At 38.9% G+C, this 16827-nt stretch overlaps 1 protein-coding gene across 1 annotated transcript; it reads right to left on the minus strand.

The window, feature by feature from the left end:
* Positions 1 to 693: 693 nt before the first annotated feature.
* On the minus strand, positions 694 to 5631 carry LOC147856800 (SPX domain-containing membrane protein OsI_21475-like). The gene is made up of 9 exons (XM_087328317.1): positions 5394 to 5631; positions 5239 to 5292; positions 4623 to 5082; positions 3739 to 3840; positions 3160 to 3617; positions 2150 to 2681; positions 1479 to 1669; positions 1230 to 1363; positions 694 to 1131 (listed from the first exon to the last, which is right to left on the minus strand). The coding sequence occupies exons 2-9, from the start codon at positions 5289 to 5291 to the stop codon at positions 893 to 895; spliced, it is 2169 nt and encodes a 722-aa protein (XP_087184443.1). The 5' UTR covers position 5292; positions 5394 to 5631; the 3' UTR covers positions 694 to 892.
* Positions 5632 to 16827: the final 11196 nt, after the last annotated feature.

Genomic DNA, 16827 nt, shown 5'->3' on the forward strand with positions numbered 1-16827 from the left:
AATGGAAGTAGATGTTTTTGGAAAAAAAAAAAAAGATATGTCAGGTAGAGCATTCAATTTCCTCTAGAGTGTGGAAAGCTGAAATTTGATAAAGAAATAAAAGAGGGAAAACAATTATGTGCACAATTGTGACTAGTGACAATTGAGAACCCATTGTATCTGAAATATGCTAGGTTTTGATGATCAGTGTATAAAATCATTGATGAGGGCAACCTTTAAGAAGTCTTTGTTGAAAAAGAGTGAAATGTGAGATTTTGTTATAAGTTTCTCATCATAAATAGGATCTCAATTGTATGTTCATGGTTATCGATGATAATGAAAAAATGGTTATCTCTTGGTTGTTAGACCTCGACTCGAGAAAGGTTACAATTTCATTGTTCAAAACATCCCTAAGTCTTCCATTGAACGAAGGACGTAATTGGGTGTAACTCGTAATCATTCCACTGTAATGAGATACTGTCAACCAAAGCCTCTAAATTTAATTTTGCCACCTCACATACTTAGTTATTTCTACATCCTTGGATGATCTAACCTTTACTAAGCCTATATTGATTGATCTCTTGAAGTTTTCTTATTGTCAATGGCTACACCTCAATGCAACATGGAAGCATTAACATATTTATGTTTAGTTATGAGAAACACTTTCTTCCCACTCAAACATAATGTTGCTTCTTTGGATTGATAAAACATAAATAGTCACAATCTAGCTTTTTTTCTCGTTACTCCAAGTTGAGCAATAACACTCATTGTTTTTATCTACATATGTAAATATGTAAATTATCTTGACATTCTATATAAGTAAAATTCATCAAGGACCTCTTTGTGTTAGAGCCTGTAATAATGGATACTATTTTCACAATCACAACATTATCTTATCTTCTATTGGTATTGGTCAAAAGAGAGAGTTGTAAGAATAGGTTGTAAATATCAAGGAGACTAGCCCTATAAGCAATGCGGGTGCAATGGTGACATTTACAATGAAAGAGGTTCCCAAGTAGCCGGCAAAGGTGATGGTACCATCGGCAACAACTCTAGCTAGAGTACCAGCTTCTGTAGACAGTAAACCATTATTGTATGTGCCCCGTGTGAGGCGTACTGACATGACCTTTGATAACAATGATAAGTTCACGCCTATCAAATGAACACTAGCTTATTAAATGCAATACATAATACTTCATGCTCATTCATTCAAGATACATATATACAAATGTATGTACATATATACTTGCCTTCCAAAACTTCTGCTCCCACAAATGTGATCAAAGATCCTGTAACATATTGTGCTACTGTATATGGCACTGGTCCAACAAAGCATATTGTTAACCCCAAGCATGTAAAAACTTGTGATGCAAAAAGGATTTGCCTGCAGAGATTTATGGAGGTAAGCATTAATGCATAATTAAGTTTCCATTTTTGTTTTCATTAACTAGCAAAATAGGATAATGAGTTAATTCTTTTGGGGCTAACTTGATTTATACCTGTCCTCGAAGATGTTGCTAATGTAGCTTCCCACAAGAAAGTTAATTGGCAATACCGTTAATCCAAGAAGTGCAAGAAATGCAGCTACAGCTTGCGTAGTCCAACCAAAATAGTATGATGTAACGACACTTGATTCCGAAAGGACAATTTCCATGGCATACTTCAACATAAAATAGATCAAAAGTTGAACCTGTCATAATATAAAAAGAAACTTATAATAAAAGATACAAATGTCTAGTTGGTGAGCTCTGATATATTGTACAACTACAATTATACTCCATATGAGGAAACATGCTATAATGAAGTTGATTAATGTACTAGGGAACATTACAAATTTGCTTGTTATAATATCAAAAGAAGCTTATAATAAAAGTTGCCAATGTCTAGGTAGTGGACTCTATAGATTGTACAACCATAATATTCCGTATGAGACATAAACTGCAATGAAGTTTATTGTTGTACTATAGAACCTTACAAATTCACCAAGTGGGAAAGAGCCATATTCGCTTCTGTTTCCATTGTGTGCAACATTAAGAGTTGCCACATTCACATACCTATCTATCTAGGTAAAAGAAAATTATTAGGGCACCCCCCCATAGTGGGAAATTAATTTCTAAGATTTTTTGAGATAGAAAATGAGGAATATTGCAAAAGTTATTCTTTATTATACCTTTACAGGTGTTGTCAAAAGACTATATGCTTGTGCAATTGATGTCACAGGAGATTCATCATCCTTCTCATCGTTGCCACTCTCAACACCAACATCTTCATAGTCATATAATTCATCTTGTATAGCAACACCATCTTGAATTGAATCTAATAATGATTGAGTCAATTTGTCATCTACTTGTATGGGAGGTCGTGGCTCAACATGTCCATTAGTGTTGTTGGTAATAATTGATGTCTTCGACTTACGATTGATAGTTTTGGTGGTCACTAGCCTAATGGGTTCCTTGAAACCTATTAGAGCCCATACAATGTATACCAACCAAGCCATAGCCATGACCCACCCTGGAAGTGTGTTTGCATTAAATGTTAATCCTACAAATGATTTGTCCATTTCAAGCACTCCTGCTAATGCAGGCCCTGTTGCCATGCCCAAAGCACTTGCACTTACAAAGCCCGCTGAAGCTTTTAAACGCATATTTGTTGGGACCCAATCACTAATATACCGCCTGTTAATTGCTCTTGCAGACCCTAATCTGCATTCATGTAAGTGCATTAAAATTAGCAAGTTTATAATCTCATGTCAACTGATTTCCATCATGATTATAATGTTACAATATGACATGTGTTCACTATATGGTATTTAAAAAGCTCCTAAGTTTGAAGATTGTGCATGTGCACATGGGTAAGTATAAAATTTTGGTATACTACACGGAATTTATAAAACCCCTAAGTGTACACATGATGCATGTCCATCAGAGTAGCATTTAGGGGATCTGGAAAGCGTTCACAAGAATTCCACATATAACATGTTTTTCTAAAATGGCCACATGCACACATGATGAATATGCAGGGTTTACATAATCATTTTGACTATTGTTTTTTTACAAACTTCCTCCCTTTTGAGGCAAATCATACCACATCCTTTCCAATGGTATTTCAAGCAACATTTATTATTAGATTGAATTTCCCTTACTAGAGGTATTATATGTAAGGAAGAGTACATGATATTACCCGCACAAAATCCGCCCAAGAATAAGAAGTGAAAGCGATCGGAAGTCATATGCTATTGCATACAACAAATTCCCTAGTAGTAAAACTACACTGCTAAAAATGAGAGGATAATTGTAAGATGTGTTTGACCAAGCACTGAAGTAAACCGATGAAATGAGTTGTGTGACTGCCATGGAACCAATGATGACCCCACACAATGTTGGTGCAGCTCCAAGGCTATAGGCGTATTTGTCGGCCGTAGGTACAATAATATATGTGTTGACCATGTAAAGGAAAGTATTCACGAGGTTGAGAAGTAAAGACATAAAATCATATTGTCGGCGAATGAAGTCATCTTCATCCCCGAGAAATTCTTCTTCTTTATCAACATCGAGGAGTTGCTTTGCCACATACTTGAGGAAATTAGTAGAATTTGTTAACCTCTCTTGAGCTACTTTGATAGAATGAATTATTGGATCCTGTATTATTTAGAGAAATTAACTAGTTTAATGAGGAGCAACTTTGTGTCATTTTGAGTATGTAGTACACTTGCAAGCCTATTCATTTTTTGTCAATTAGGATGAAATTAGGTTAACGAACCTCGACGGCGATGAAACGTTTGGGTTCATCGTAAAGAGATGTTGTTTGATGTTCTAGCTCTGCTATGCTTCGAGTAAGTGCACCAACCATGGCACCTATACCCTATAAAAATGAGTCAATTTTTAAAATCAATGATCACTGCTTGCATGCTATGTATAAAACATCACATTTATATTGATTGACAATATGAAATATATTAGCTTCAAAGTGGTCCAAGTGTAAAGTCATAAGAAGTTTTAAACATTTCCAAAGTGGGATCAAAGAGCTCCAAGGTTTCTCAATGATATAAAATGTTGATCTCTAGTTACAAAATGCTCTTCCACATTATGAGCTTCAACAAGTGAGCTCAGATTAGTTATAGACAATGTCACCACATGAAGAGCCCTAATAGAGTGTTGTAATTTATGAGCTTTTGTAAGTGAGGCACTCTAACCTAGATATCTCCAACAAGGTACTTACAAGCACATTAACCACCCACTCATCCCCAACTCCACACACTTTGAGTATCTAGGTGTATGGAGTTATCCCACTTGATCACAAAACCTGGCATGGTGATATATTAGGTCAAGGTTAAAATTGTGTAATAATTTGAATGGTGGCCCCTTGACTACAAAACCTAGGCATGATAATATGTTAGGCCAAGGTTTAAATTGTGTAATAATTTGAATGATGGCTCCTTAAAAGTACAAAACCTAGCATGAGAAAATATTAGGCCAAGGTTAAGATTGTGTAATAATTTGAATGGAGGACCTAAGACATTGACACAACATCATCCTCCACGGCTACTCAAGGCAAACATTGAAACGTCGATGAGTGTGCGCGGAGGTGTGTATCATAGGTACATGCGTAGTTGGCTCTAGGTACTTAGACTAGTAGTTACTGACCACGTGCCTGAAAACTTGTTGTAATTGGGAGTAGGGGTGATTGGAGCGGCTCGCAACGTAGTAGTCGGTCAATGCATGGGCCGCTCTCTTGTCGAACTTCTTAAGGATCTTCCGGATCCCGGTTGCGTTGATCTCGACATAATTAAGGAGATCAAGGAGTTGGCCACCCACGGCCCGATAGGCTTCCACACATTGGGAGGCTTTTTCCCCGTGGTCATTGTCCGTGTCCGTGTCCGTGCCATGTCCTAAGGCCTCGCGCTCAGCTCCGAGGGCCGATAAGCGTGCCGCGAGTTGGCCTTGTTGCTCAAGTAGGAAGAGTACGATCTTCTCGATCTGCCAGTCGAGGAGCCTCGCAAACTCCCTCCTCATCTTCTTGTTGTGCTCTCCGTCTTGGGCATGGTCATAGTGGTCCACATAATCCTTCAATTTCCTCTTCATCATCTTGTAGTTGATGTAGTAGCTTTGGGGGGTGGGGGTGGGAGAGAGATCAAGCAACAAAATCAAACATCCCACATTTAGCATAAAAAATCTCTGAGACTCTCTCATCAATCCATCCAATTTGCAAAACCAAACAAAAGGCACACACAAGAAAAAAAAGAAGAAAAAAAGGACTTACTGTTTCCATTCAGGATTTTGAGCTTCCCTCAATCTCTTACCAAATCCCACCATTCTGAACCAAAAAAGAAAAAACCAAACCAAACAATTGTATAAGAAATTTGTCCAAAGTAAACCCCACTCCAATTTATATAGTGGTAAGTCACACTATTGCACCATATGCTCTTGTAACGTTGTTGTCGTGGTCGTTGTCGATACCCATGGACAAACACACACCTCATCCTAGGGTAAATATTGGTTCCCAATTATCTTTAAAAATGGCCACCCCCAAGTTTTTGGTATTTTCTTGAATGCCATTTAACCTAGTCTCGTGTCGTGTAGCTTCTATGTATGTTATCTTGCTACATTCCCCTTGCATTTCTCCCCGTTATTTCCCCACTTAATGCCCAATGGCCCACCCTGTTGAACTCCACGTGTTTATCAAAGGGTTTATTCGAAAACTCTCTTATAGCATTTCAAAGTTTGCCCAGTTTCCACTTCAATGTTTGAAGGTGATTTCAGAGTAATCTGAGTGAAATTCTACTATACATGTGATGTACTACGCTTGATGACACCATGTTGTGCTTGTCTTTGAGAAACTATGTGTATTCACGTGGGGGCAACATAGAAAATATGCATTTTTTTTTGTTCCATATGGATATTTTTAACTTAATTTATTCCGTATGGACTTGGTTGGTGTCATTACTTATAAATTTTATCCTTTCCTCCAAAAAACTAGTCTTTGGTTATTCAAACACAATTTAGTATGACACGAATGGGTGATTGTCGTGTGTCCTCTAGTATTCGACAGTCAACATCATGATGGTCATTGATCCCTATATTATTGTGGCATTCTCAACCATATCTTGACTTTTCCGCATCTACTAGTATGTCATAACAACATGTTTCCACCTTGTAAACAAAGAGAGAAGACATTTTAATGCAAGAAATGAAACCGTTGTTGTGTATGTGTTCTATATGTTTTCGAATTGGTACTCGATACGTAATGTATCTCACCGTCCAATTCCATTTTAGGAAGGTTGTATCTTATTATAACACTACATGCCGGAAACCATCAATCTTCATAATGCCTACTATCTTCCTACTAAGTAATGCCATTCATAAATATTCGTTGTTGTTGTTGTGTTAGTCATTTTAAAATCACATGAATATTTATCATGTAAAAGTAAACGAATTTGAGCCTATAATTGTGTTTGATTGTATATCTTGGATGTACCACAATTACTTCATATCTTATACGTGTTGAACTTTGGAATTAGATAAGGAGGTGAGTTAAAGAATTACTTGCAAATGTGTGGAAGAAAATTAGAGTTTTGTACATTAGCAAGTTGAAACTACTACAGGAGTTCATTTACCAAAATTGACTATGTGTGGATGCCATTTCTCTTATCTATATATGATCCCCCACAACTGTAACATATTTCATCGTTTATACAACTTTTTTTCTTTGCCTTTTACTTGTCTATGATCCATAAGATTTGTGGTTGTCCTTAGTCTCAAATTTGACATTCTATTTAAGATCGACATGGATTCATCTTCGAATCTTTCATTTTTTGTATTCTTTCTAATGATATCTAAAGCCTAGATGCATCTTCATATCTAGCAATGAAATAGAATCTTCTTTATAAGTTTCATCTTTTGTATGTATTATAATGATTCACATCGAATTTGGCATATCTAAAGAGGTACATCTTAATGTCACCACTCAATATGGATATTCATTACATTTACTACTCTATATCTTCATTCTTTGTAAATCATTGGGCAAATTTTGCTTTCCATGAAATTCCTTTATAGTAGACTAAAGGATTTGGAAAACAAACAATTAGTCACTTTCGTTGCCAGAAGCATTTACATTTGGTTGGCTTGTCCATTGCATTCATGAAATTATCTCGATTAATTACAAGGATTAAATTAATTCACTTCAAGGGGTATAAAACATAGAAGGGACAATCCTACAATAGATTTTATATTGCCATTTCTATTACACATATAGAAGAAGTATTATCGTTGTCCAAACAGAATTTTTTTTGGAAGAGACATCTATATTTGTGAGAGAGAATATCCTCTTGTTGTCGTCATTTATACTTTTATGAAGTTCATCTTCTTGCGTATTATACTTGCCCACGTCACAAACTGAACAACCTTGATAATGTTGCACATAATCTAGAATAGTGATTGTACATTACCGGAAATAATGATGAAGGTCTTCCAAATATATACTCTCGACAATGTAAATGAAGATGAGTATGACCTTGATTTGTAGCTCCATCTTAAGTTCTACAAATTTTCATGAATATATCCTAGAAAGCCAATGTGGGTACCTTGATTGTTAAGACTTACATGGTATCAACACTTTTGCTTTCGCTAGTTGATACATGATGGCTACATTGGATGATGCGCAAGTATTCACTGGGAGCATATGGATGTTGATCAATTAACTTTTTGCACAAGCATTATTGACCAACGCTCTATTAACATTCATAAATGTTGGTTCTATTCTTTGTATATTCAATGTTAATATCCAAAAATTAAATCCTCATAATTGATTCACATTCTACAGATTCCCCCTTATTCATACTCATCCATGGCCCCATGCATATGTATATGCTATTAGTTACATGGGTGATTTCACTCTACATTTTGTACGATATTAAATTTAAGGATAATTGAGGTGACAATGTGGCATACAATGTTCTTCATACCTTTCGCTGTGTTGGTGCCCATTATACATTTACATGGCATAGGATACATTTCTATATCTAGATATGTGTATCTTAATATCACCACTCAATAAGAATATTCCATGTATAGAGCAACAACCTCTCTTGGAATCTACAAAGGATCCTTATTCGAAGGATTTGGAAAACATGATGGTTTTTTAAAATGATAACAAACACTCATTTTCACTGTTTGCTTACAAATATTTCATACCTTTTATGACTAAATTAATTGTGTTACATGTATTTGCCTATTTAAGGGAGATAAACCATATGTGTCCAAATTAAATGATGTTTAGTTGTGATAAAACCAATAACGCAACCATTCTTGAGTCGGTGGGCATCCACATAAGATGGAACTATCCCGTCCCTACAAGGATTTGTACATAATCGTCTCATTTGTAAAATTGTATAACTAATGGAAGGAGTTTTTTTTGGAAAAAAAAAAAACGCAACCATTCTATAAGTTTATGGGTAATGACATTCTTGAGATGACCATCATGAATATAGAATGAGTATCCCTTCACTAACCATAGAGAAAATGAGCTTTAAATGACTTGGGATGATAATGCACCATACCTTTAATTAATTAATTATCTAGACATGTTTTTGTGTACATATAGGATGATGCAAGGTTTGGTAGAAAATAAATATGATGTTTTTTGTTTTCTTTTTTGGCAGTAATAAATATGGATTTACATTTATTATGGACTATTTTATCACATATTTTTGTTTACATGCTTGTTAATAGAATGAATGTAAATCAATTTTTTAAAAGGGATCCCAAGAATAGGAACGATCAGAACAAAAAAACTTCTTTGAGCGTGGCTTCCATAAACATTAAGCACCATCAAGATGAATAACACTAAACAAATAAAGAAGTCTTAGTGGAAAGTTTGATATGCAAACTTTTTCGAAAGGAAATATATCAAACTTTATATTTGCATGTATTTGATGTACCATACATATTTGTTTTTATGTACATATCTTGTGGATATAATTGTAAATATGCATTCATTTTATGTAATACAAAGTAGGAAGCAATTATATTAGACTACACATATTACGGAAAAAAAGATTAAAGAATGAGCAAAGTACATTAAGAAGCTTAAGACAAGCTTAATTAGATGTACCACACTCATTAATTAATTAAGTAGAGGATGCAAGGGACAATAATATCTCAAATGTCAATGGAACTCTCTAAGAAGATGCAATGGATGAGATGGTGGATTCCTTCATTCGATATGCACATGAAAAAGAAAAAGACCCAAATGACTATCTTTTGATGAAAAATAACTAATCATATGCAAAGGATGATTCTATTTATGACGTTTTGGAAGGATCACTATAAAGAGAGGTCATTCTTTTAAATTTATGTTTAGGTGGTGTGGGAGAGCGTGAGGGTGAAGTGATGGTGGCGGTTGTGTAAGTGCAATGGGTAGAAGGAATTATAAGATGTAGTTTAACGAACCATATCCAACCCATGGGTGAATGGAGTTGGGGATAATGTATTCACTAAGCATATGGATATGGGAACTCTTTCTAAGGTGACTAACGTGAGTTTGAGTTGGTTGGGGTGGTTGTTAGGCTTAGTGTTAACAAAATGGGCAAGAAACTAAGAAGGTGATGTAGATGAGGGTTAAAGGTTCGTTGCAAGAAAAAGAGGGGGAAACGTTAGTGTCAATATATGTGGAGGGTGTCATCTGGATATACATAAAAGGACATAATCATGGTAAAGATGTGAACCCATGACTTCTTGGAGCATTTACTCTAACTTTTCATAGATAATCTAGAGTATATAGATAATCAATTATGAAAATTTGCCATCTTGTAAAAGCTAATGCATGATCACCAAATGGTACGCTTGTATGAATGTCAAGTGATGATCATGCATAACTTCGAGGTGATGAGCATATATGTGTTTAAACCATGCTATATAAGCAAATGTTGTAATATTGATGCACCATACTAGTTCAACATTAGCCTTCAACATGTTCTTGTATCTTGTTAGTTGTTAGTTGTTATTAATACATTTCGTTCTTCTTCAATAATTTTGTTCTTAGATATGACCCTGCCATTCGTCTCTTATTTCTCTCTTTGTATTCTCTTCCTTGATTCGATTCTCGACTATGAACATGATAGTTTGAATTAGAATTTTTTATTTTTTATTTCTTGAAGAAATCCTCACTCTATGTTCTCATAACCAAAGCAACAATAAGTGAACTAGAGTGTATACAAGTTGTTACTAGCTAGAATACGACCAAGTTCATGGCCTTAGAGCAAGAGAATCAAAGGTATCGCAAGGATGTATAAGAATTGTTAGTTGAGAAAGCTCAACTTGAGGGATTAACTCAAAGGATTCACCAACTTGAAGTAACGCTAGGGACTTTGCAATAATAAGACTTGGAAGCACAAAATTCCCCAAAAGAAACCAAGATCAATTTGATGGTACTCAATCATAATTTCAATAATTCTTGAATCATGTGTGCCTATTATTACAAATTCATCCCACCCAATATCTTATTGATGGCTACTAGTGAAGTTTGATGGTACTCATATACAATTTCAAGGATTCTTGAATCAAGTGTGCACACTATTACAAATGCATCCCACCCAATATCCAACTGGTACAACATGAATGTCACAGATAATTAGAATAGACCAAAACGGAGGCAAGGAATGTGAGACAAGAGACAAAATATTGAGGGAGAAAGAACTTATTGGATTGTACTTATGATTCCATAAATTGTGTTCACCTTGATTGAGATCAAGGTGAACAACTGTATTTACACGTGTTCCTAAGCACTTCATGTGCATGCATAGTCTAGAAGTTCTTAGAACATTCCAAATTTTTTGAAAGTGCATGCTTCAGAAGTCTCTATAAGTTTCCATTATGACCAAGGAGGTTGGAGGTTCCAAAAGCAAATAAACTAGTGGTTAGGGTCATTAACTATGTATAAGAAGTATGGAGTTTAAATCTTTGTTAACACGTCTTTAGGAATTATTTCTTTTTTGCATTTTCGAAGAAAAAAAGGAAGAAATACATTTAATACCAAAAATAGGTGCCTCTTTCTCTACATATAAAAAGAGGGTTTATTTCATTTTGAGTTTTGGTGTGCACCATTATGGTTTTGTGGTTTTATGAGTTTTTAAAAAAAAAATTTCAACTAGGATTTATTTTTCCTCATTATTAGAATGTTAATTAATGTCTAGGAAAATTAAGGAGGGAAAATAAGGAAGAAAGGGTGCCGGTCCACTCAACCACCCCTAACAAAGGTGAGGGATAGATCTAAGTCCCCCATTGGTGTCCCACACCACCGTCTATAGACATGAACTATGCCTTGGGTTAAAGAAGGAGGCACATGTGTACGAAGTTACAGCTCTTCAACACTCTCAGAGTCTCTTTCACAAAACAATAAAGAAAAGAGATGCCCCTTGATGAAGGCAACTAGCCTTCTTCTATAGGCTCAATTCCTAGGCCCTTTGTGTGTGTTTCTCTCTTGGTTGTTTTTTTAATAAAAAGTAGCCAAGTGATAAACACTTCGAAGTTATATCTTAATGTAGGATATAACTTGATGAAGCTAACTAGCCTTCTTTTATAGGCTCAATTCCTAGGCCCCTTGTGTGTGTTTCTCACTTTGGTTGTTTTCTTTTATAAAAAGTAGCCAAGTGATAAACACTTTGAAGTTAGATCTCACTGTAGGATTGAGATAAATCAATCCTCACCCTTCATCATTACAAATTAGCCCACAACTACAGTTACGGTTATGCTCGTAGCATACTCTCCCTCTCCAAAAGATTGTACTTGTTGCCATGAAAAGTGAAGAAATTTTGTTTTAAGAGCATCTTTTGAAAGTTTTGAATGTGTTCTACCCATCGTGTCTTACAACCCATGAGGCCTTCTTGGTCACAAAAATATTTGAAGGACTTGGTGCTCCGTAGTTACCACAAAGTGATTTCCATACAACTAATTTCTCCATTACTTAGTGCATGTATTATTGCAAATAGCTATTTTTCTCAAATTGAGTATTGCACCGAGTTAGAGTAAATTTCTTACTCTCAAATGCAACAGGTTTGGCATCTTAATATACAATTGTCCCTACGGCATAATCACTAGCATCAATCTTGACCTCATACAATGTCATGAAGATTTTCGGCAACGGTGTGAAAATTGTGTGGAACGGACAAAATCGAGAAGGTGTAATATGTACACATATGAAAGGAGTGATGGTTACACATGTATTTCAGCACGTTAATGTGCATGTGTGATGTGTGTTTAGGTGTTCATTACACAAAATATAAAAACAAACCTAGGGCCTAATGAGATTGAATGCGTATAAAGAGTGGTGCAAGCAAGATCTGAACCTTGTACCTAGGGATCGACAATGGTTCGGTTTAGGCTTAGCCGGTTTGGCCTGACCGGCTAAGCCTAAACCATTTCGGGGATCTCAAACCTGAACCGAACCGAACTGAACCAATTCACAAACTGGTGTCGTGCCTTTCGGCTCCGGATCGTTGCGTGAGTCGGGTGGGAACCGCCGAGGTTTTGGACTAGGAGAAAGAAGTTCGTGAGATAGAGATTAATTATGAGTAAATAGCAAAGAGAAAGATAAGAAACTCGTGAATCACACGAGTATACTATATTAATTGGTACTTAGGGTGTTAAGAGAGAAGTAGACGTATAAATCGTGAATCCCACGAATAATTTTTGTATTGATTAATTCTTAATCCAAAAAAAATCAACAACAACTACAATGTGCTCCCCATCCTTATATAGTGATGGGAGAGACTAAGCATAGCTACATGCTTTTTCTCATATGTTCATGCACACTAAATGTGCATGTGATGCTTTTTTTTTTTTATATATTAAAGAAATACACGATTTACCTTTTAATAAAGGTATGCATAAATAAAGGTCTTATACATATTAAATCTATATTTAAAACACTTAAGATAATTTAATGTAATGGTAAGGTTGGGGTTTGTCAACGTGGAGGTGCAGAGTTCGAATCACGCCTTGCACAGTAGTGAGTATTTCCTTTCCTTTTACATTTATGTCCCTTTATCCGGCTCTTCCTTGCCGGTATGCCGTTTTCTTCCTTGCCGGTATGCCGTTTTCCTCCTTGCCGGTATGCCGTTTTTCCTCCTTGCCGGTATGCCGTTTTCTTCCGGTTCTCACCGAGCACTCCATTCTCTATCCGGAGGGACAAAAATATAATTTCCACATAGTGTGCAACCTACACTATGACACTCGCCCCCTCCAAACCCGCACATCCTCCGGTATGTGCCGAAGTTCTTGATTCTTCGTATCCGTCTTCATCCGAAGCTTCCTCCGATTCTCCCCTTATGTCGACTATGAGTTGTAATCCACTTTCTTCGCTTCCCGCATCATTGTGGTCTTCGTCCGATTGCTCCTCGTTGTCGGCCTCGACTTGGATCACATAAGGTTTGTCGTCGGTCCGCTTCTTAAAAATCTTCACCCGCTTCCCGGCTATAGGCACTCGTAGTATTGTTCCATCCAACTCGGACAGTCGGTACGTCCCGTTGTCGAAGACCTTCCGAACCTCGTACGGCCCGAACCACCTTTTCGCGAATTTCCGCATCGTTGTATGTTGATGGTCCAAGCTACTATCATATACGATCACCCAATCTCCTTCTTCAATCCTCCTCGGTCGTAGTCGGTGCTTTGTGTCGAACCGGCTTTTGTTCCGGAACCGTGCTTCTTGTTGTCGGCGTGACGCTTCCGCTACATCTTTCGGTCTTCCCTCCAGTTGTCGTATCCGGACCGCTAGTAGTTCTTCCCGGCTCATCTCTTCCTTCCACGGTAGTATTGTCCATGTCGCGATTGCGGTTTCCGTTGGCATCACCGGTGCTTGTCCGGTCATGAGTTCTGCCGGCATGTAACCGGTCACGGAGCTATGCATCGTCCGATCCGCCCATAGTGCATACGGAAGCATTTGTGGCCAATCCTTCACCCTTCCGTCGCATGCCTTCGCAAGTGCTTTCACGATCGGACTATGTCCTCGTTCGATCTTCCCGTTGGCCTCCGGATTGTAGGCCGTTGTCAACGTTAACCGAACTCCATGTTTGGCGAAGAATCCCCTAGCTTTGTCCGAGTCGAGTTCTCCCCGGTCCGCAATCACTTGTCCTACGCAGCCGTACCTACAAAACACTTCTTCCAAAAGAAATTGGCACACCGCGGCACACGTTTTCCTCCGAAGCGCTCGACCTTCAACTTGGTTTGTGAGATCTTCTCGAGCTAACACCAAGTATTTCTTTTGTCCAATCCCGGTCGGCATAGCTACAATGTCGACCATCCACTTGAAGTTGATTGTCGGTGAGAATGTCGGATGCAGCTCATCTCGGTGTCGGACCCCGGAGTAGACTTGACATTTCTCGCAGCTTTCTGTGAACTCCGCGACATCTTTATACATGTTCTTCCACCAATATCTTTGCTTGATTTTCACAAAAGTTGCCCATGTTCCTCGATGTCCAGCCCAATCGGATTCGTGGAACTCGGACATTATCCGGTTTCGTTGCTCTTTCGTCCCGACTACTCGAAGTGGTATCCCATCCGGTCTTTTCGGCGTCCTCCATATTAAACCGTTTTCCAAGAAGAACTTTTGGACTTGCCTCTTCTTCCTTCGGATCTCGGCTCTCCTTTCTTTATCATTGGTTGAATCCTCGACCTCTTGTAGCATCTTCCCGATCATCAAGGTTTCCCCCTCGTATTCTTCTTCCCGGAATTCTCGGATCACGTTCACTCGGCATATGTGTTCTGACGTGAAGTAGTCTTCGGAAACTTCTTCATTATCTGATTCGGTTATGTCGTCTTCAAACCGCGCCCTCGATAACATGTCCGCTACCGCGTTGTCCTTCCCCGAGATGTGTCGAACCTCCGGATTAAGTGACTTGACATATGCAATCCACCTTAGCATAGCCACATCCGGTATCGTACAACACCGCATCATCCCGAGTATCGGAAGACAATCCGTCTCGATCACCACTTCAGCTCCGATCAAATAATCTCGATCCGATTTTATCGCCGACACGACTCCCCACAATTCTCTTTTGACTTGTGCATATCCGCGTTGCCTTTCGTTGAGGACCTTTGCTCCAAATCGAATCGGATACCGCGAACCATCCGAGTCGGCTTGATTGATGACCCACCCGATACCGGTTGGACTTGTATCAACCGTTACTATGATTGGCCGCTCGTAGCTTGGCTTCTTAAGTGATTCCGCCCTCCATAGTGTCTTCTTGAGCTTCCTCATGGCTTTAGTGTGTTCCGGTTTCCACTCGAATTTCTTACCTTTCCGCAACAAGTGATAGAGCGGGTCCGCTATATGTGCATAGTGCGGAATCCATATGTGATAGAATGCACACGCACCCAGAAACCTTCGGACTTCCGATGTTGACTCACATACTTCCTTCATAGCTTGAATCGCATCGATCTTTGTTGGTGATGGTCTTCGGCCGTAGGGTCCACATAGATGTCCGACCACCAATATTTCTTCTTTCCCGAATGCCGATTTCTCCCCGGAAAGTGTTAGGTGCACATCTTCTAGCTTTCGCAACACTTTCTCGCAATCATGAATATGGTCGACCACGAACTTTCGGCATCCCCGATCATCCATAGTCTCATCTTTTTCTTCCACCGCGCATCCTTTCATCGGAATGTCATCTAGAAACGGCATCGTTATCTCCGGGATGCAATCTCGAAGCACCTTGTTCATCGCGTTCATCATATGTGCAACCGAGTTTGTCGCTCCTTGTGGTAGTGTGCACATTCGAACTAGTCCTATCGGTGTCCGCATGGTAGTGATGTCTCGGCTCTCCACGGCTAGTTGGAATTGGTCATACCCCGAGTATAGGTCCCCGATGGAGTATATCGCACGTCCGGCAAAAGCTTCCGCGAATTCGTCCACTATCGGACCGACTCCCGAGTTCCGGATCGTGACCTTGTTCACCGGTTGCAAGTCTTGGATGAATCGGAGTGACCCATTCTTCTTCGGAACCGTAAACCATCGATTTGAGTACGGAGCACTTGATGGCTCTAGAATCCCCATCGCCACCTTCTCCTTGAGCAAGTCGATGACTTTCGGAATATGCGCCCGTGGCACCGGAATCGGCTTCAGGTTCCACGGTACATGATCAATCGTGAAAATCACCATCGGCTCCACTATCTTTGGATCAATGCATCCGATCTCCCTCGATGTGAACGCGAATGCTTTGCCATGTTGCTCCAACATCTCTCGAAACCGTTTTTCTTCTTCTTGTAAGAGGAACCCACCTCCACCGATCCGAAGTTTCTTCCGGGTCTCATCTGTGAAGGCATGTCCGATATCCACGGACTTCCGAAGTGTCGGATCTCCCGAGACTTCTTTCTTCTTTTGTTCGCTATCGGCGGGTAGTGGTCCCGCGGCCGGTTTCACCTTCTTCTCCACGGTCTTGTATTTCGTACTTACCATTGCTTCTTCTTTGCGGAGCGCATCCGGCCCCATTTTCGCAACGATCTCGTACATCTCGACCGATTCCACCGGGACTACCCGGTTCCCTTGGCTTTTATCTTCCGCAAGCTCTTCAAGCCGTTGTAGTGTATTCCCATAGAACACTTCCTCGATCACTCCCACGATTTCTTCGTCTTCTTTTATTATTGATGCCGACCGTAACTTATCCTCCACTTGTCGGTATTGTTTCTTCATTCCTCCGGTCACGGCCGTGTACGTAGATGCCCCATCCGGGCCGATTCGTACTTGTTTTGCTCCGAGAGTTTTCTTCCTGTGTGGGGTATCAGGGCTTCTCGGACTATCACTTCCCCACTCCGCAACAGTCCGCTTTAAAAATCCATTCTCACTTGGGACAAGAGT

The sequence above is a fragment of the Azolla caroliniana genome, unplaced genomic scaffold, assembly GCF_043228905.1.
Source record: "Azolla caroliniana isolate FFs.n. ecotype wild unplaced genomic scaffold, voAzoCaro1.0.p SCAF_12, whole genome shotgun sequence".
Classification (NCBI taxonomy): domain Eukaryota; kingdom Viridiplantae; phylum Streptophyta; class Polypodiopsida; order Salviniales; family Salviniaceae; genus Azolla; species Azolla caroliniana.

Excerpts from the sequence above, each read along its gene's own strand:
- LOC147856800 (XM_087328317.1), bottom strand. The coding sequence starts at position 5,291 with ATGGTGGGATTTGGTAAGAGATTGAGGGAAGCTCAAAATCCTGAATGG. Across the intron at positions 3,618-3,738 it reads AACGTTTCATCGCCGTCGAG|GATCCAATAATTCATTCTAT; the intron begins GTTCGTTAACCT and ends TAAATAATACAG. Across the intron at positions 1,670-2,149 it reads TTTTGACAACACCTGTAAAG|GTTCAACTTTTGATCTATTT; the intron begins GTATAATAAAGA and ends ATATTATGACAG.